At 50.4% G+C, this 20,389-nt stretch overlaps 1 protein-coding gene across 1 annotated transcript; it reads right to left on the bottom strand.

Annotated features, from left to right (window-relative positions):
- Positions 1-9,092: 9,092 nt before the first annotated feature.
- LOC119337331 (protein DETOXIFICATION 27-like) lies at positions 9,093-14,768 on the bottom strand. Its single transcript, XM_037609441.1, has 7 exons — positions 14,288-14,768; positions 10,611-11,152; positions 10,376-10,519; positions 10,041-10,279; positions 9,824-9,942; positions 9,652-9,738; positions 9,093-9,564 (listed from the first exon to the last, which is right to left on the bottom strand). The coding sequence occupies exons 1-7, from the start codon at positions 14,573-14,575 to the stop codon at positions 9,517-9,519; spliced, it is 1,467 nt and encodes a 488-aa protein (XP_037465338.1). The 5' UTR covers positions 14,576-14,768; the 3' UTR covers positions 9,093-9,516.
- Between the last annotated feature and the right edge of the window lie 5,621 nt (positions 14,769-20,389).

Here is a 20,389-nt window from a genome sequence, read left to right as displayed (position 1 = left end):
TGATATGATTTCTGGCACCGCCACTGCAAGACGGTGCCTTCAGGAAGGGAAGGGCACCGAAGCACCGCCACCGCCCAATCCAAGGACCATCTTGTTGCGCAACCTTGTTTTACTAATGACCTTCACACCAAAAATATGCATGTTTGGCGCTCGCTATAGAAACCTGAAGAGTAATGAGCAAACGGAGTAACATTTCCATCAAATTTAACTTCAGTTGGTGACCGTTCGGAAGCACAAAGTGATGGTGTCTTGTATTCACATAGCAATGGAGATATGCAAAGAGAGACGTGAGTTTTTTTTTGAAATGGAGGCATACCCCCGGCCTCTGCATCATGATGATGCATGCGGCCCTCTTATTAAAAATCCAGAAAGTATCGTCATGATTGTCTTACAGCTCGCAAACGGAGCAAAACAAAAAACAAAAACTGGAAAAATACAAGCGGGCAAAGACAACCGATACGGTAAAAATAAGGATAAGCTCTCTAGACTCCTATCCTGTTATGCGAACGCCATCCGAACCGGTTGAATATACCCCGAGCCACCATCTCCCATTGGTTGCACCCAGTTACCAAAGGCTCCCTGGAGTCCATAGGAGTGAGTAAGGACCACGTGCGGATCCAAGCTGTAGCTCTGAAGATAACCTGCAAAAAAGTTAAGTTGTGTTGTCTGTTAAAAATCATATCATTTCTGCAGTTCCATATAGCCCATAATAGCGCGCATATTCCAATCTGAATACGAGCTGCCATGATCTGTTCAATCCCAGCTAACCACGTCCCAAACATAGACGCAATATCTACTGGAGCATTGATATTAAAGGCTATATGAATCGTTCTCCAAAGTAACTTGGCAAGTGGGCATTCAATAAATAACTGTTGTATTGTCTCATCCTGAGCACAAAAACAACACCGCGAGTTGCCTACCCATCGCCTCTTAAGTAGGTTGTCCTTTGTGAGAATTACTTGCTTGTGAACAAACCACATAAAAATTTTAATCCGCAAAGGAACTTTAACCTTCCATATATGCAATGACCTTGAGAGGGGGCCAGAATTAATCAAATCCGTATAAAAATATTTCAGAGTAAATATCCCATTTTTAGTTAACTTCCATTGTGTTGAGTCTGGCATGTCGGAGAGTCGAACTTCAATCAATCTCCGAACCAAGTGCATCCAGGCTGTCCACCTCTCACCCACTAACGTACGTCTGAACTGGATGTTCAAGGGGATAGTTTTAAGGACGATACCTACGTAATCCTCCTTACGTTGCACAATATTGTAGAGGGTAGGATATTGTAAGGCAGAGGCGTCTCTCCTAGCCACGTATCCTCCCAAAATCTTGTTGACATCCCATTGCCAACCAAGAATTTGACCCTACGAAAGAACATGTCCTTCGCTCTCATAAGTCCCTTCCAGAACGGCGAATCAGTAGGTCTGATGGTAGCCTTGGCAAGCGTTTTCGTGTGCAAATACTTATTACGCAGGATTTAAGACCACATGCCCTCCGGCTCTGTCTCTAACCTGTATAACCATTTGCTCATAAGGCATTTATTCTTAATTTCTAAGTTCTCAATACCAAGCCCCCCTTTGTCTTTTGGTCTACACAGGATATCCCATCGCGCGGGGCGGTATTTCCTCTTGGCCTCATCAGACTGCCAAAAGAAATGAGATCTAAAGAAATCAAGCCGCTTCCGGACCCCTTTCGGAATTTCGAAGAACGAAAATAAAAACATTGGCATGCTGGTTAGTACTGAGTTAATCAAAACTAGCCGACCGCCATATGATATCTGCTTGCCCTTCCAGCAGCTGAGTTTTTTTTTCAATTCGTTCTTCAATACATTTTCATTCTTTATTGGACAGCTTACGGTGATGAATCGGAATACCCAAATAACTGAATGGTAAAGCACCTAAATCACATCCAAACAATTGTCTGTATGTATGTTCCTCGTCTTTGGCCTTCCCAAAGCAGAACACCTCGCTCTTATGAAAATTGATTTTTAAGCCAGACAATTGTTCGAATAGACATAAGATAAGTTTCATGTTACGTGTCTTAGCCATGTCATGTTCCATGAAAAGAATAGTGTCATCAGCATATTGTAGAATCGACACCCCTCCATCCACTAGATGAGGAACTAGACCCTCTACATGACCATGCTGCTTAGCCCTGCCAATAATGACGGCCAACATATCTGCCACAATATTGAACAGAAGAGGTGACATGGAATCCCCTTGTCTCAACCCCTTATGCGTCTGGAAGTAGTGACCGATGTCATCGTTCACCTTAATTCCGACACTACCCTTCTGGACTTGAGTATCCACTTGGTTCCTCCAGGTTTCACTAAAACCCTTCATACGCATTGCCTGTTGAAGAAAAGGCCATTTTACTTTATCATAAGTCTTCTCGAAATCCACTTTGAATATAACCCCGTCTAGTTTCTTCGAGTGAATCTCATGAAGAGTTTCATGCAAGACGACCACGCCTTCTAGTATGTGTCGTCCCGGCATGAAAGCTGTTTGATAAGGTTGAACCACTGAGTGAGCAATTTGTGTCAATCTATTGGTCCCTACCTTTGTGAAAATTTTAAAACTCACATTCAGCAGGCAAATAGGTCGGAATTGTTCGATCCGAACCGCCTCATTCTTCTTAGGTAACAACGTTATCGTACCAAAGTTGAGGTGAAACAACTCCAAATGGCCATCGAAAAAGTCGTGAAACATAGGCATAAGATCATCTTTAATGATATGCCAACATTTCTTATAGAATTCAACTGGAAACACATCTGGTCCCGGTGCTTTATTCGGCTTCATTTGGGTTATGGCCAGATGAACTTCTTTTTCAGTAAACGGTGCAGAGAGAACATCGTTCTCTGCTGCCTGTAATTGAGGTATATCATCGATCACAGACTCATCAAGAGATGTCGTGGAAGTATTCGGGGGTCCAAAAAGGTTTTTATAATAGTTGGAAATATACGCTTTCAGATTTTCATGGCCCACAATGGTGCCTTCGTCCTGTTCAAGCTGTATGATCTTTTTCTTCCTATGTTTACCACTTGCAACCATATGGAAGAACTGTGTGTTGTCGTCCCCTTGGACAACCTTAAGTGTTTTCGCACGCAACGCCCACTTGAGCTCCTCCTCTCTCAGGAGAGTTCGTAGGCCTTGCTCAGCCTCGGACTTGGTTCGATGCTCATTAACAGAAAGGAGAGTGGTTTCAGCCTTTACGCCTAGGGCCTCAATAAGTTGAGTAAGACGCTCTTTTTCCTGTTTATAAATTCCACTCTCATTTCTGGCCCATCCTCTCAGAAATTGTCGTAGATGTCTAATTTTATTCTGCCATCTCTCGACATGTGTCCTTCCCGTCACCGGCTTAGCCCATTCACGTGCAATCATTTCCATAAATCCTTCTCGTTCAAACCAGCTTTGCTCGAAGGAGAAGATATTTTTATTTGCCACATGGGTAGCCTCACCCGAATCTAAAAAGAGTGGTGTATGATCCGAGATCGCTCTCTGCATCGCATGAACCGACCCCAACGGATATTTTTGTTCCCACTCCACACTAGCAAGTACCCTATCCAACTTTTCATAAGTCGGAACAGGTAGCGAGTTGACCCACGTAAACTGTCTACCGGTGAGCTCAATTTCTCTCAAGTTGAGGCTCTCGATAATCATGTTAAACATCATAGACCAACGCCCATCGAAATTGTCATTATTCTTTTCTTCTCTCCTCCTAATGATATTAAAATCCCTCCCGACTAGTATTGGCAGATTTTTATGTCCACAGATCCTCACTAGATCGGCCAGAAAATCAGGTTTTAATTCAGGTTGTGCTGCCCCATATACCGCAACAAGCGACCATCGGAACCCATCCAATTTTGATCTTACCCTGAATTTAACCGAAAAATCTCCATGAACCACATTAAGCACCTCTAACGTCTCACACCGTACTCCTAGTAAAATCCCGCCGGATCTTCCTCTAGGAGGTAAAATGTGCCAGTCAAAATCGATACCACTGGAGAGGGTTTGAAGGAATTGGGATGTGAAATTATCTCGTCCCGTTTCCAAAAGTGCGATAAAATCTAAGTGATGCTCTAACGTTGTCTCTGCTAAGAATCTTTGTTTAGCCAAGTCTGCTAGACCTCTGCTATTCCAAAAGAGTCCTTTCATAAGTCATCATGATTTTTTTTCTTAAGCTTAACTCTAGCACTTCTACGTACTGCCGAAGTAGGATAATTTTTCTGCTTCCAGGGTCGTTTGGGCTTCTCCTCAACACCCTGCGGGACGATATTATTATCAATGACAGACAATGCCTCCTCCATCAAGAGAGGCTCTGCCGTTTCAGTGATCTCAACATCCTCCTCATCCTCAACCTTGACAGTAGGCAACATATTATTACAAATATTTGCTAGATCAGTAATCCCTAAGTTATTCATGTCATTGTCATTCATAGGCTGGATAGAGGCAAGATTATGAATGATCTCAGAAACCCTCTCCGCTTCTAAGTCTAAAAGATCATTAACGGATTTGACGACCTCGGTTTCATTTGATCCCAAAGAAATCCCTAAGTCGTTTGCCTTATCAACTATTTCATTCTCAGAGAAGTGTAAAATTGAACAACTTTTATCAAAAGACGCACCTACAGTAGTCTCGGCGTGACGAAGCATGGCTGCCCTCTTGGCGCGCTCTAGTTGTAAGTCGTCCGCATCCGGCTGTCCCTGGATCCGGTTGCTGACACACCTGCCAGCCGACACCGGATCCGCTATCCCGCAAAAAGCGATGAGCTCCTCTGTCGTCCTCTCGCGAGGGGAACAGTCAGGACTCCCCCGCCCCTCCCTTATCATCGGTGAAGAAGGGTAGGGCGCATTAGGGTGGACCTCCGCTACTGAGGTCAAGGAGAGGTGGGACCGTGGAGATGCCTGCTCACTGGGCACATCCCCCCTATCTTCCGCGGCAATCATCGTCCCACGGCCAATCTGGTCGGTGCAAACCTGCGGTGGGGTTACGACGCGGGACTCCTTCCCGCATCTCACCCCCAGCTCGCCACTCTGGATGGAATGGTCCTGTGGAGTGGTTACAGCACGGGACTCCTTCCCGCACCCCACCCCCAGCTCGACCAAAGACGCCGGATTGGGAGGAACGCCATAGACCTCCTGTCCAGGCGCCCCTCTCAGTGAAGAGAAGCCAGGCGCAGGTAGCTGGCTGCTATGAGCATCCTGCCCACGGCCCCCATGCCCGCGGACAACCCAACAGGGTCCACCCTCGCACTGGGTGTAGACTTCGTGGTCATCACCTCTCCGGCAAGACTCGGCACTAGTGGTAGCTCAAGCTCCTCCGGGTCGTCTGCCTCGACCCTAGTGCTCCACAACCAACTAGGAGCAGACCCCGGTGCAAAGGAACCAAAACGAAGCGAGTTCATCGGAGTAGTGGACGGGGGCGCCTCTTTGGTAGAACTATCTACCCTATCTGGCTATGCAGGCCCCTTGTCCGACTCCGACAGTGTATCATTGGCCCCCTTATCATGATCCCCGGGTGCACCGCCTCCCTCAGTCGTATCCATGTCCTGTGTCTCATCCCCATCCTGGGAAACTGCAGTATCCTCGATCTCAAGCTCTAATACATAAGTGACTCCAGCATATGTCCATCTGACAACATCTGGTATATGCTCAACACTCGCAACACTGACCAACAACCTTGCCGCTCGATGTGCACGAGTGAATGGCATGTCAACCTTTTCTGTCTTACCAATCATAGCACCCAAACTCCAAGCAATTAGAAAATGCTTTACCAATTTAGGTGGCACGCCATAGAAACGAACCCACACCTTCTCCAAAGGTATACCCTCAGGTTCCTCCTGTTTCCACTCGTTGAAAGCGATAACAATGTTTGTGCTTGAAACTCTGCATAAACCCCACTTAAGAAAATGCATCTGATCCTCTCTAGTGGGAAAGTCCACCTTATAAGTCTGACCTTCTAACTGCTCCAAATGCCATTGATAATTACCTGGCACTAATTCACGAAGCTGTCTCACGATCTGAGCCTCGGTCAACTGTCCATTAGTAACTCTGATTACTGCCGGGAAGGAACTCTCGACCATCTGCGGTAAAATGCCCACCTCCGATGTCTCAAAGAACATCAACTCCTTACAGCAGACCCCAAAAAATGTTAATGCCAGGCTTAGGACCGGAAAGGAGAGGGCAGTCCCCGGCCACATGCTGGGAGTGGAGGCAATAGTCACAGAGCTCATTCGTACACTCTTCCACGAAATGACCCGGCTCACCACATCTATAGCAAGGCAACTTTTTCTTCTTAATCGCCCACTTAGAGAGTTTTTCTCCCTCCGGTTTCTCCAACCCTTTGTCAGATGTGCCCTCTCGAGATTTGGTCCCTCCAGAAGTCACCGGAACCTGCACTGCTGCCAAAGCCCTAACCGCGTCCACTGCCACCGCGGGTAGTGTGGGTGAGTCTCCCACCTCAGCCGCGACGTGGTCGAGCTCCTCCCCCGAAGCTAAATCCATAGCAGGCGATGGTGGCGGTGGGTAGTGTCGGGGCGGTGGTGGGCGTCTCCCTCTCCCACCACGATGATATCCACCTCGGAAGCGATCCCTGGGTCCGGCAACACCTTCAACAAAATTACCAGGCGGACCTTGAAAACGTCTGGTTTCCTCATCATTATACTTATCAGAACCACGGCCACCACCGGATGAAGATCCACGGTGTCGTCCCTCACCGTATGCATCATATCCATCATCTCCCCACTGTTCGTAGCAGTTATAATTCTGCCCATCTCTGTTGTACCCACTGTATCCACCACGCCCTTGCGCACCGCGATCCCTTCCTAGGGCCGGTGCCTTGGCTGCTGGTTGCTGCAGCGGTTCCTCCGGCTGACGCGCATTCGCCCGAGCAGGCAGGCCAGCGCGTCCAACATTCATGGTGCCACGGCCTGCACCACCAGCATCGACAACAGGCGGGGCGCCACGGCCGACAGCAGGCGCAGCGCCACGACCGGGTCCGGCAACAGCGGCTGCACCCAGGATGCCTCGACCGACAGCGGCTGGTGACGGAGCTGCTGGAAGCGGCTGCCTCGCAACGGAAGGAGCGCCGCGCCCAGTCCCAGCGGCGGTCGTCGGGGCATGCTTGGCGGTCGGCAGCTGCCTCGCGGCGGGAGGTGGAGGAGCACCACGGTCGGCCCCAGCGGCGGGAGGAGGGGCTCCGCGGCCGGCCATCGTGCCGGCGATGAAGATGCTGGTTGCCCTGCCCGGCCCGAGCGAAGGAAAACCTGGCGAACGAGAAACCCTAGCCGAATAACGTGAATCGGCCCGGGCCTCGGCGTTACATGCATGCACGAAGCAAGAACGACCGACCCGGCTTGGGCCTCTGGCTGCGCCGCATGCCCCACTTCCAGAAAGCCCACGACCGTTGTCGGTTCAGCGTCCACATCGAGGCCGAGTAGCGAGTTCAAACGCGCCTTCCTGGCCGCTCGAATCACGCACACCGAGGTCGCCACCGGCGATCGCTGTGGCGCCGACCTCAAAAGCTTCCCTTTCTTGCCTTTCTTTTTTCTAGTGACTAACGTCCAAGAATCTGGAATAAAATCTGACAATGTAATAGGCGCACGAGATACCTTAGGAAGCGGACCAATCCAAGGTTTAACCATTTTCTTCGAAACCGGAGCTCTGGATCGAGGCTGCTCCATTGAATGTTGAGATTCCAGCGATCTCTTCGGTCCCGGCGTAAACACTGGCACCTGCTTGGCCTGTTCGATCACACCCTCATCTTCTTCATCGCTGTCGATAAGAACCCAGAAACGTCCACCCGGTCGATCCCAACTTGTGGTGTTCATTGTGTTCATCAGACCAACCAAGTCCACCGCCGTGATCTGATCAACCTGCACACATTGACCAACAACCACAACATAGTTATCTAACGAAAATCGAAATCCTACCTCGATCTGATCTCCGTCCGGGAGGTAATCCCCAGCTTTGACGTCATTCTCCAAATCCAATAAGACCATCCATCTAGATGATGGGGTGAATCGGAGACGCCCCGTGATCCAGTTATTGGGATCAGTCTCAAGGGCAAATTGGGCCTGCCACTGCCTCCATTGCGACATCCCTTGCCCGATCTCGCCATATGACTTGCCACCGAGATCCGCTGCCGCCGCTATCTCTGGATCAGCCCCTCCCCCAAATGACGCTGCCGCGCGATTGGGAGAATAAGCAGGGGGCGGATCCGCCACCGTATACTCCCGCGATGACGCGCCGATGGCGACTTCGTCGGCGCCGGCCTTGTCGGCGGTAGACTGGGCGGGCGGTGGAGATCCGTGAGTCGGCAGATGGTCGTCGGGCGGCCTCATCCTACTCCTCGGCGGCCTAAAAAATGGGGGAGAATTTTACTTCCCCGGCCTCTGCACCAACTAGGGATGCATACGGCCATTTTAGTATGAGTACCAAGATAAACATGGTCCTCAGAATTTTTTAAATGAATATCAAGATATTTTTTAATGAGTGGTTTCACCACACACCAAACTTGATCCTCAATAAATGGGGGGAAACCCGTGTGCATCACCTGTCAATTCTAGAAATTGAACTTGGGTCGTTAGGCTGCACAATCGCATGCCCAACCACTGAGCCAAGGCTCTCTTTGCAAGAGAGACGTGAGTACAGCAAACGCACGAATAATGTTGATTTAGAATGTGTTTTATTTTGTTTAAGGGAGCAGCTAGATATCATATGAGTGTAAATGTCACTCAGTTGACAGTAGGATATTTTGTTTTCGCTTTTCTATTTTTGGCATAAATGTTGTTGCACAGTGCAACTGTAGTTACAGCCGGCAGGCGACATGCAAATTAAGTTCCGCGGGAAAAATACAAAAGCGTAGACCCACAAAACAACATAGTGTGTAAAATCAAACATAAAAATAGGACAACCAGAAAGGAAAAAACTGCATAATTCTAGTGGAGAAGTTGACAGGGATTTTGCTAATTATCATCTGACTAAGAATGGCAAAAATGTTAGATAAAATTTGCATATTTTTTCTTGGATGTGATTTGTTTGCGCGGGTTTAGGGAAATCTAGTGGTTATGATCTCTGATCAGGTGAATCGTGCAGAAAACATGTCTTTTTTCTTTTGCGGGGGGGCATAAAACAGGTCATGACAGGTACAATTATGAACATCTAAGGATTATACTAATAGAACAAGGTCCATCAAATCAACGTCTCGATGTTTTGCTTTCATCGGCAGAATTTGAATTTCTAGCAGATTCCTCCTTTTTTTTTCCACCGTACTAACTATGCTTTTAGATATCGTAGAAATACATAGATTTGAGCTCTCTGATAGCACACTGAATTTTCTTGACCAGCGGATATCTTCAGAAACAGGCCGCCTGCGTGCTACCTAGTGATTTTCTTCTGAACTACTTCATCCGTCTCATATTCTGATCGTTTACTTCCGATCCTTCTACCACTGAGCTCGTTTTCCCCTGTGTAAAAGGGAGCTGAAAGTTGACAACAATACTGTCGAGTAGCTTTCATTTTGTGCTGGCCCATTTTCTCATTCGTGCACTGGTGGTCTTGGCCTACAAACACACAAGCAATGAGGTCAAAAATCCCAACAACAAAATTTGATAACAGAAAATAAGAGAATAAACTGCTGAATCACGTACCTCATCGTCCCAGTCACATCTCATGGTGAGATAGACTAACACCAGCGTCTGAACAGCAGTCCCGCCAATCAACCCAGACCAAATTCCCTGCAAAATTTAGTCATGATCAGAAGATGCAAATTTTCTTCTGTTCATTTATGTTTCTCCGGCCTTGTGATGATCCACTCCCTACCCGAACTCCGAAGCCGAGTGGCCAGCCCAGTATGATCCCGATGGGCACCCCGACCAGGTAGTAGGATCCGATGTTGACATAGGCGACCAGTGCTTGCCATCCAGAACCAATAGCCACCCCTGCAAACCACCCACAGTTACAATAGAACACAACACAAGCGTGTAGAGCTTCAGTGGCATTTCTCGATCGATCGAGCTATAGAAGGAAATGTATGTACCTGAGAGGACGGGCTGCACGCTGTTGAGGAGGATGGTGAAGGCGAGCAGCATGGAGAGGTTGTGCACGGCGTCGAGCACGGCCTTCCCCGACGAGAAGAGGAGCGCGATCTGGTCGTTGTAGGTGAGGATGAGGCACCAGAAGACGAGCCCGATCACCACGGAGGTGGTGATGGAGACGATGATGGAGAAGCGCGCGCCCTTGCCGCTGCCCGCGCCGAGCTCGTTTGCCACCCGCACGCTGCCATTTTCAGGCAAAAAACCGCCACTTGTTAATTAGTCTCGCCAAATGACACACAATGCGGTCGTCGTGTGAACTCGGTGTGAGTACACGTACCCAGTTGCTGCCAGGAACCCCAGGGGGATCATCATCTCCCATCCGTTGATCGTCAAGCATATGGAGAGGGCATCCACGGCGATCTCAGCGTTGGGCAGGTACCCCGTAAGCAGCACAAGCACCCTGTAGTACCAGTTCTCCATGCTGCAGAGACAAAACAAAAGATGTCAGATAGTCAGAAAGTGTGCATATACACTTGCTTGCTGTACTCCAACTAATGGACGGGCGGACGCACCAGAGCATGACGCCGGATGCCGTGGAGAGCTTGATGAATTCCCAGAAGTCGGCCAAGGCCTCCACGGAGAAGCCCCTCCACGACAGCGGGCACCCGCCGCAGACCACATAGAAGAATTGTCCCAGCACGACGACCCACCAGGCGACGTCGGCGGCGACGACGACGCCGGCGTAGCCGAGCTGGAAGCGGGTGACGAGGAGGTAGGTGACGACGACGTGCAGCGCGAGCGTGACCCCGGCGGTGGCGGCGGTGACCCAGTTCTTGAGCTGGCTCTGCAGGAAGCGGGTGAGCGGGAGCAGCATGGCCATGGCGAAGTGCTGCGGGATGAGCCACACGCTCATCTTGCCCGCCAGGCGGGACAGCTCCGGCGTCTGGCCGAGAAGGAGCAGCAGGTGCTCGGTGAAGACGTAGGTGGGCGTGAGCGCCAGCGCGAAGAGGAAGAGCACGATCCAGGAGCGCTGCAGGTAGATGCCCAGCATGTGGTGCTTCTTCGCCCCGAACGCCTGCCCGCACAGCGTCTCCAGCGCGCTCGCCATGCCCAGCTGCGTCACCACCAATCAGCAGTAACACAAGCAAGTTCAGAAAACGGCCATTGATGAGCATCAGTGATCACCAACAGTACACTGTTTTTCACCATAGCTAGGCTGAAGTTCTTCTTTCACTGTTTTTCACCATAGCTAGGTTAATTTTTTTTTTACCAAACATTTTCACCGTGATGAAACAGTTCTACTCGTGGTGATCGTACGATGGATCATAGCTACGTGATGCCGTGAGCCATGACGAACTGGCCACCACAATGCAGTACGCCTGATCGGTGTCAGTTGCCGGTGCGTGACGGCGTCAGCAGCGGCAGGCGTACGTGGACACAAAACTGCGCAAGATACAGTGTGCGGTGCGGCAGCTATCGGCCGACCCGATCCAGCAATGAATTTGACATGTGCTCAACCAGGACACGGTTCCTCTTCCTCTGGCTTGAAGAAGAGGTACACGTCTCTGAATCTTGTTGGTGGTTGTTGTTTTTTCTTCTGATCCAGTCCAGACTCGAGAGAGAGAGCAGAAACTAGTGCACTGAATATCGAAATCGAATCATGAACGTCAAAGGCCCAGTGTTCCCCTCGAAAAACAAAGCTGCTCGTGAGGCATACCCCAGCTTAATTACGAAATTAAAACCTGAAAGCTACTTGTAGTACGCTAGCTGTAGCGACAGCAACCACATGACATGATCCCCGCGCGCGAGCAGGAAAAAGGGGATGGTGGTCGGCATGTATGTGCATAGTACTCCCTTCGTTCGGAAATGAATAATTCATTTTTGCGACGAGTAATTTGAGACGGAAGAGGTACTGTATTACTCAAGGCGCCACACGAGCTGGACGTGATGATAAGATACGGCGGCGTTTCCATCGTCAGAGTTGACCATTATGCAATACATTTACGCCGGAGTGCAAGCGAGGTCGACTGGTTCATAGTCTCAAACCAATTTGGCAACCAACAAACGAAACGAATGCCATCACGTTCCTATTTTTTTTAGTCGATCCTGTCCCCTTGTCTTTTTCGGAATGGGTACGGTGTGATCGAGTGTGTTTCTGCGTAAGGCTGGTCGTAATGGTAGTATCATAGTTAGTATCATGCATGCCAACTAGGCAATTTTGATGAGGTGTCATAGCATTAAATGAAGAAAGAGAAGGTGTAATATCATATCATGATACCGTATCATAATAAATATTGTGCTACTTTGTGTCATGCATGTTAATAAATAAAGTATAATATGATACTAATATATAATACTATGCATTAAAAAGGTAGTATCATACACTAGTATCATATGCATGATACTACTAGCATATGGTACTCCTCATTACAACCAGCCTAAGATCTTACTCCCTCCGTTTCTAAATGCAAGTTCTTGCGCCGATGGAGAAACTGAATACCAAATCCCGAAGAAAGCCCACGGAATTAAAATCTGAAAGCTGCTGCTTGCGTACGTCGACGGAGCTAGCTGCATCAACGAACAGTCGTGAGCCCAACAACCGCGCTCGCGTTGGAAAATAAATTGTTCATAGTAGTAGTGATAAGACACTCTGGCGTGTTCACCCGGCCGCACTAGTTTACGCAGCTCGCTGCACCATGAATGGAGCCTTCCATGCATCCGATCAGCGCGCGCGCGCAGGAAAAAATGGGATAGTGGTCGGCATGTTTGTAGTACTAGTGTTTATTCAAAGTGACACGAGCTGGACGTGATGATAAGATACGGTGGCGTTTCCGGCGTTAAAGTTAGACCCTGCCCTACTTTACGCCGCGCGCGGTGTAGACTGTAGAGTCGACTAGTTTTCTTCAGTGTGAAATCCGGACGACAACTCCTGGCCGTCCGTGTCCGCAGACAGCAACTACAACCCACACAAAAATTCAAATGCGACATGTCATGAACGACGAAGCCCGTGCCGTCTCCCTCAACTCAAAAAACAGTACTGCTCATGAGTCATGAGGCATCATGCCCCTGCTAAACGAAATGAAGGTCTGAAAGCTGCCGCTAATGGCCGCGATGCAGCTGCAGCCCTGTTCGTCCGGCGACGGTCGTCGGCCCAACAACCACGTGGCCCGGGCGCGCGTATGGGAAATGGAGACGGAGCATGTACTCAAGCTATCCAGATTAACACGAGCTGGCTGGGGGCGTGTTGATAGGATACGCGCGCGCGATTTCGGCGTTAAAGTTGACTCACTCTGTGCATTTTAAAACCGAACCGAAAAACCATACCGAAAATAAACCGAACCGAACCGATTTTTTTGTTTTTATGGTTTCTGGTTTCGGTATGGTATGAACTTTTCATACCGATTTGAACTTTGGTTTTTATGGTATATACCGAAAAACCGAATGGTTAACCGAATAAACCGAAGTAAAAGATAAATTTATATTTCTTGAGATGAACAACCGTACAAGTTGTCATTTTTCTTGTACATGAGTCAAATTCACTACTAAGCACCTACATTTTTCTTGTAACATTGTCATTTTTCTCTTTTTAAAATGCTAAGCACATCCATAACCATCAACAGATGAATCAATGCATGCATATATACTTATATATATAGTCATATACTATTTGTGTAAAATAGAATGTGTTTTGAGTCATAAATTTGCAAATTATTATTACGTCATTTTCAAATTCGCGTCAACTTTGGTTTTTATGGTATATACCGAAACCATACCGAAATAATTTGATATATACCGAAACCGAACCGTATTTTAATTTCATACTGTATTTACCGAAGTATTAATACCGTACATACCGAAAAACCGTATAAACCGAATCATGTAAACCGAATAAACCGAACGCACAGGGCTAACGTTGACCAACCTGCGCTAGTTTACGCGCAGCTCAGGGGGTGGGCTGGTTCAAATTAGCTGGCGAGCGAAGCAAGCAAGGTGGCAATCGAATCAAATGCCGTGGGATTCTTAACCAGCCGATCGATCCTGTTCGTTTTCCGCCTTGTCGTTTGTGGAAGGAGTCTGTGGTTATGCTTCTGAGGTCGATCTGACCCGCTGTCTCCATCTCCCGGCGTGCGCAGGGGACGGGCGAATCCATGGGTACGATACGAGCTCCTCCAAATTGAAGGCAAGAAGGCGGAGCAAGCATGAATGAATGAATGAAGGTTTCCTGGGTTGGGTGTGCTTGGTTGCTTACCAGGAATCCGAAGTTGAAGCCGGCGATGACGGTGGAGGCGATGGAGAAGGCGGCGAGCTCGAGGTCGCCGATGTGGCCGATGAAGGCCTGCGAGACGACGTTGATCCCGTACAGCGCCACCCGCTGGAAGATGGCCGGCCCCACGATCCGCCACAGCCGCTTCGACTCGTCCCACCACTCCCGCGCCACCCGCGCGCCCCGGCCGCGGCCCCCCTTCGCCTCCGCCTCCTCCCCGCCGCGCGCCTGCAGCAGCGGCGCCGACGCCTCCTCCTCCCCATCCCCTCTCATGGCGCTCAAGCTCTCGCGGCGAGCTCCCCCGGGTTCTTTCTGGTGGTCTTTTCCTTGTGTGTTTGCGATCGGGTGGTGAGTATATACCGGAGGCCCCGCGCGCCCGCGCGTGCTTAATTAGCTCATTTATGTGGAGCTGCTGCTGGCATGGCCTTGGCTAGCCATATCGGCCTGCCTGGCATACGGTAGCGTGCACCGGTGCACGTACGGGGGCCGGGGTATGCAATACCGACGAAACTATTGGACGGTCAGTTGATAAAAAATACAGTATAATCAGCTCATTTATGTGGACGGTCAGTATACTGCACGGTCCATAGCGCGCGAGCCGAGCTATCCACACGCACCAACCATCCACACCCACACACACCCATCCGGCCGGGAGATCGAGTGGAGAAGCTCAGAAACCCCACCCAGTTTTCAAACTCTTGTGCCGAAGTGACAAGGCCGTCCCTTCACTTGTCTTTTTGAAAAGAAGCGCCAGCTGACAGGCCTGTCAGCTCGGCCGGCGTGGCGCGCGCGCACGCACGTATGTCCCCGATCGTCGAATGCGAAAGGAACCGCGGAAGAGCTTCGCCGGCGGGATCGGACGAGATCTAGTACGTCGCTGTTGCGCGTCCATCCAACGGGGAGCAGGTGCGTGCCTGCGTGCGTGCGTGCGCAGGAACGTCCTCTACTCGCCTTGTCGGATATGTGGAGCTCTGACCGCGCGCACTCGCGTGATTGATCGAAAGTTGATTGTTTTTGATGATTGCCCATATAGCGCGGGAATCGAGGCTAGCTCAGATGCTTAGGCACGCACGATCCCATTTGATCCGATTGAGGCTAAATGGACACAAATCACGGACCAACGTGCGCACGCAAGTTTAGTGTCTGCTGTAGACCCATTTCCGACTCAAATTTGGGCCGTGTTTGCGCTCTCTTTGTCCCTCACTGGACCGTCCGTCGGTGAGAAAGTTGTGAGAACCTATCTTAATAGGATTGATAGAGTACCCATATCAATAAGGAATTCCCTTCTTTTCCGGAAGCCCATTCAAAAAGAACTTCAAAATTAAGTGTGCTTGGCTTGGGATAATTCTAGGATGGGTGACCGACAGGGTAGCGGCTCTCCGATGTGAGCATAGCATATGTGGTGATCTTCTGCCGGACCATGGCGATGCTGGAGAGCGTGGGGAGAGCGGAGGAGAGGAGGCGGATGGGCTCGGGTTGCGGCGCAGAGAGGGAGGGAGTGGATGGGCTAAGGTTGGGGATATGCCGGCTGGCTTAAATAGTCGGATTGGGCCTCGAGCCGCGAGCTAGAGCGGCGCCACGCGGCGTTTACATCGTGGTGGATGTGCCCGGGCGTCCCATATCCGCACCATATTTGGGCTGGATATGAGGGTGGCCGGTCAGTCTGGGCATTTGAGCGTCCGTCTGGGTCATATTTTTGTGATCTGTCAGTGGCCGGGCGGGCCGTCCGGACATTTGACGCTAGTTTGGGGCGCCTGTCTGTACATGCTGTTATTTCACCTTCAAGAAGCGGCCGCCGCGTTGACTTCCTACTTAGGGCGCAAACGCTAAACAAACTCTGAAAAATACCTAAGGACGAATTAGGAGTAGTCCTCATGTAGGCAAGGGAGAGGATCAACTGCGCCTTTGTGACCATAAGGCCACAAATGACGAGGTAGATCGGTAGTAATGCCGGTGAGCGGTGAGAAAACCCTAGTCGTCTTGGAGGCGCTTGTGGGGAAGAGTCGAGGAGAAAATGATCTAGCCTAGTTGTATTAATGACCTGCTCGTGAAACTCATTATATTGCACTTCCTTCGTTCCTAATTTTTTTTAAGATTTCAATAAGTATTACTTCATCCGTCCGATGAAAAGTATACATTTAGAAATTTTAGGACAAATTATGAAGTGAAGTAAAAAAATGCATTGGAAAGGTGCAAGCCACCATCTCTCTCCTCTTTAATTACCCAACCCCCAATGGCCCAATCTCCGAGGACGGGGCGTCGACCCGTTGGCTGGGCAGCTGGGTTAGCTACCAGCCCATCCCGGGTTCAAACCTTTGCTTTAACACGTGATGCTCGCGGAGTTTCTCCTATAAATAAAAACCAACGAGAATTAGCCCTTGGGTTGGTCTCATTTTTTATTTTACCCTCGAATGACCCAACCCCCAATGAGCTAAGTGCATGTAGAGATTAAGAAGACCATGCGTAGAATTCTATTGGTCTAGATTACTCTGTGATGAGAGAGAAGCATTGTTTGTCTACTCTAAAGTGCATTGAAAAGATAGAAGTACACTCTTTTGTGGACAAGTTTTAAAGCCAAACGTACCCTCTTTATCGGACGGAGGGAGTACATACAGATGTATATAGACATATTTTAAAGTGTAGATTCACTTATTTTGCTTCATATGTAGTCTGCATTGACTCTAAAAAAAGACTTATATTTAGGAATGGAGCGAATACATTAAGCTTGTTAAGTTTAAAACCCGAATTCAATTATTGTCTTTGTTCATTAAAAGACGAGCTACCAAGTCAACCCCTACATAATAGTAAAATTGAGCCAGCCGATCTAGCTAGCACTCGCTCACTACCGCTCGTTTGCTAGTTACAGTAGGCAAGCATACTTTAATCCTCCATTAGCCGTTCACCAGCGTCATCGACGAGCGTTGTGCTTGCTTGATTCGTACGTCGGCCGCGCGATCGTTGCAGCATGACGGCTTCCCAGAAATTGGCGCACACGCAAGCACGAGGCACGCATGGTTTTCATTTCTCCTGCTGACATGGCTCGTATTTTCTTCTCGAAAAAGATTGCGAGCTCAGAGAAGCGCTGCAGTTAAAATGATCGATTTTGCTACGCTTGGATCTGGAAAGCTACATCCTTGAACTGTTCTACACTCCAACTTGACTTGGCGGGGAAGAGGACATATAGAGGGGGAGCTCAGCGCCGATTTGCATTTCGCTTCTTTCACCGAAATCTTATCATACGCGCTGGCTGACGTACGAACGACCTCCTTGCAACAATGTGAGAGGTGGACACAGATTACCATCCCTGACCACACACTGGCTATGCCAAGGAGAGGAGAGGGAGCTCCGACCCTGGGCACGCACGCATGCATGCATGCTTTTTCGTGAGATAGCAGTATTAGTCGTGTGGATTGTACGTACGAACGTAGCTATGTGATGTCGTGAGGCCAACTCCACCGCGCGACCCAAATCATCCGCAAATGTCTGTTTGCGTCAAAACGTAACGGCCTAACGCTAGACCCCAAACGGACAAAACTGTCCGCAGATGTCCGTTTTGGTTCGGCTCGACCCCAAATCCGGAGCAAAGTTGGGCAATAAATGGGTCTGTGCGGACACAAACGGACGTTGTCCTCGTCCTCTCTCGTCCGCTCTTGTCCTCGTCCCTCGCGTCCGCCACGGCCCCTCGCACTAGGCGCGTCTAGCAGCAGCTCCACGGCGAGCTCGGAGACCCGACACTCGGCTCGTCTAGCAGCAGCTCCACGGCGGCGGCCACTGCCGCCCCAGCGCGCGTCGCCATGCGCGGCCACCGTCGTCCGGTTCGCCACGACCCAGGCCTCCAGGGCGTACGCGGCCACCATCACGTCCTGCAGCCGGCGCTCGAGCGTGTCCACTTCCTCCCCAGCCCGGCGCACCACGCGGCCCGTCGCCTCGCCCCGCCCGCGGCGTGCAGGGCGTCCATCTCGGCCTCGCTCGCGGCGCGCAGGGCGGCAACGTGCGCGCAGGCTATGCCGGCGAGTGCGTCGCGTCTGCAGGCGACCTCGGCAGAGAGGAGCGGCGGGTCGATGCCGAAGGCGTGGGAGAGGGACCGGGCGAGAGGAACACGACCTCAAGGAGGAGGAGCTCGGCGCGCGGGGCCGGGTGTGAGCGAGCACCGCGGGTAGCGCTCTGGGAGCCAGACGCGACCTCAAGGAGGAGGAGTTGCAGGCGGACGCGGCGAGTTCGGGACGGCGCACGGGGCTGCCGGGGGCGCGAGGCGGCGGAGCGCGGGGCGGCACGGCGAGGCGGTGGCGCGCGCGGGATGGCATGGTGAGCTCGGGCGAGGCGGCAGCGCGCTGCGACGAGCCGTGGCGGACCGTTTGGGGTCCCAGAGGTCTTCTGCGCGTTGGGCGCAGATGCCCCATACGCCTGTCCGCCCCCCGAACGTTCGCCCAATCGATCCCCAAACTGTTCAAAGCGGACGTCCGAACGGGGTCTAGCGGTGGAGTTGGCCTGAGGCATAATGAATTGGCCGGGGCTAGTTTGGATGGTGTCCACGGGTGCGTGCCTGGCCAGTAGTGCGGCCTGGCGTACGTACACAGCGACCGGACACTGGTGACCACAATGTACGTACGAGCGTTTGTACTGTACTGACATGTCTTTTCTCGACAAATGACCACAATCGCCTTTCTATTTCCGATTGACTTTTTTTTTCTTTTTTGTGATCCAGAGGGATCGTCAGTAGAAACCGCACGCTCTCTGTAAGCACGAACTACTTGCTTAATTCGGCTATGGCGATAATCTCAGATTTCAACCGATTACAGAGGAATTCAAATTGGAGAGGGGGAAGGAGGAGAGAGTTCCAGCTAGCCAATCACTCACACCTATCCTATCCTCGGCCAAGCTGCCGTCCGCCGTTATCGAGTACAGGTATTGCCTTATATACATTGTAGGATTACCGGGTACACTCCGGCCCACGCAGCCTGGTCGGTGCTTGGGTTCCTCTCTTGGGCCTGGCCTGCTCAGCGCTTGCCGGATCTTCCTGTAGCGCTTCAGGTCTTGCCAGTGCTTCATCGTAGTGCTGCTAACAATCCCCCCGGAGAGAAAACGGCTTGCCCCCAAGCCAGAGCTCGAGGAAATAGCTGCTTGAGCATCTCTTGATCTTCCCATGTTGCCATCGACGCCGGAGGATGGTTCCATTTGACCAGCACTTGAGCTACCATTCTGTTCCCCCGCAGTAACAAGCGGCGATCGAGAAAATGAGCAGGGACCTGCAGTTGAGTTGCTGAAGAAGGAAGAGCTGGAAGTACATGTTGTTCTGGCTTAACATGACGCTTGAGGAGAGATACATGGAAGATTGGGTGCACTCTGCAGTTTTCTGGCAACGCCGGTCTATATGCCACTGCACCAGTTTTCGCTGTAATCTCAAAGGGACCAAAGTACTTGAAAGCAAGTTTGTGGTTTGCCCGTGGAGCGATAGACGACTGTATATAAGGTTGCATCTTTAGGAAAACTGTGTCCCCTACCTCAAAAGATCTTTCAGTCCCGTGCTTATTAGCTTGGGCCTTCATACGTTGCTGAGCACGCAACAAATGTTGCTTGACTGATTCCATGACCACATGCCGATCATTCAAACATTGCTGGATATCTGAATTTCCAATGGCATCAACTGGAGATAGACCAAAGTAACGAGGAGCATGCCCATACACCAGCTCAAAAGGAGTCCGGCCTGTTGATGAGTGCCAGTTCGTGCTATACCATAGCTTACAGAGAGGCAACCAGCTAAACCAACGATGGGGATGAGCACTTATGAAGCAATGGGGATACCCTTCCACTTGCTGATTTACATGTTCCGTCTATCCATCAGTTTGCGGGTGCTGACCTGAACACATGCGCAGTTTAATACCAGTTCTGTTGCACACCTCCTTCCAAAATGCACTGGTGAAGATAGGATCTCTATCTGAAACTAGAGATACAGGAAGACCATGAAGGCGATACACGCGATCCAAAAATGACTCAGCTACTGTGGCTACGTGTAAGGGTGTTTGAGAGCAATGAAGTGACCATATTTAGTTAGCTTGTCGATAACCACCAGAATGCAATTGTAGTGCT

This window comes from Triticum dicoccoides, chromosome 7B (assembly GCF_002162155.2).
Source record: "Triticum dicoccoides isolate Atlit2015 ecotype Zavitan chromosome 7B, WEW_v2.0, whole genome shotgun sequence".
In the NCBI taxonomy this organism is placed as follows: Eukaryota; Viridiplantae; Streptophyta; class Magnoliopsida; order Poales; family Poaceae; genus Triticum; species Triticum dicoccoides.
The sequence above is the reverse complement of the archived record's forward strand: the minus strand, read 5'-3'. Positions and strand labels throughout refer to the sequence as shown.

Bases quoted from the DNA above. Each gene is read 5' to 3' on its own strand.
- LOC119337331 (XM_037609441.1), bottom strand. From the start codon at position 14,575: ATGAGAGGGGATGGGGAGGAGGAGGCGTCGGCGCCGCTGCTGCAGGCG. The intron at 11,153-14,287 runs GTAAGCAACCAA...GTGGTGACGCAG, and splicing joins GCTTCAACTTCGGATTCCTG to CTGGGCATGGCGAGCGCGCT. The intron at 9,565-9,651 runs GTACGTGATTCA...GTGTGTTTGTAG, and splicing joins GATGTGACTGGGACGATGAG to GCCAAGACCACCAGTGCACG.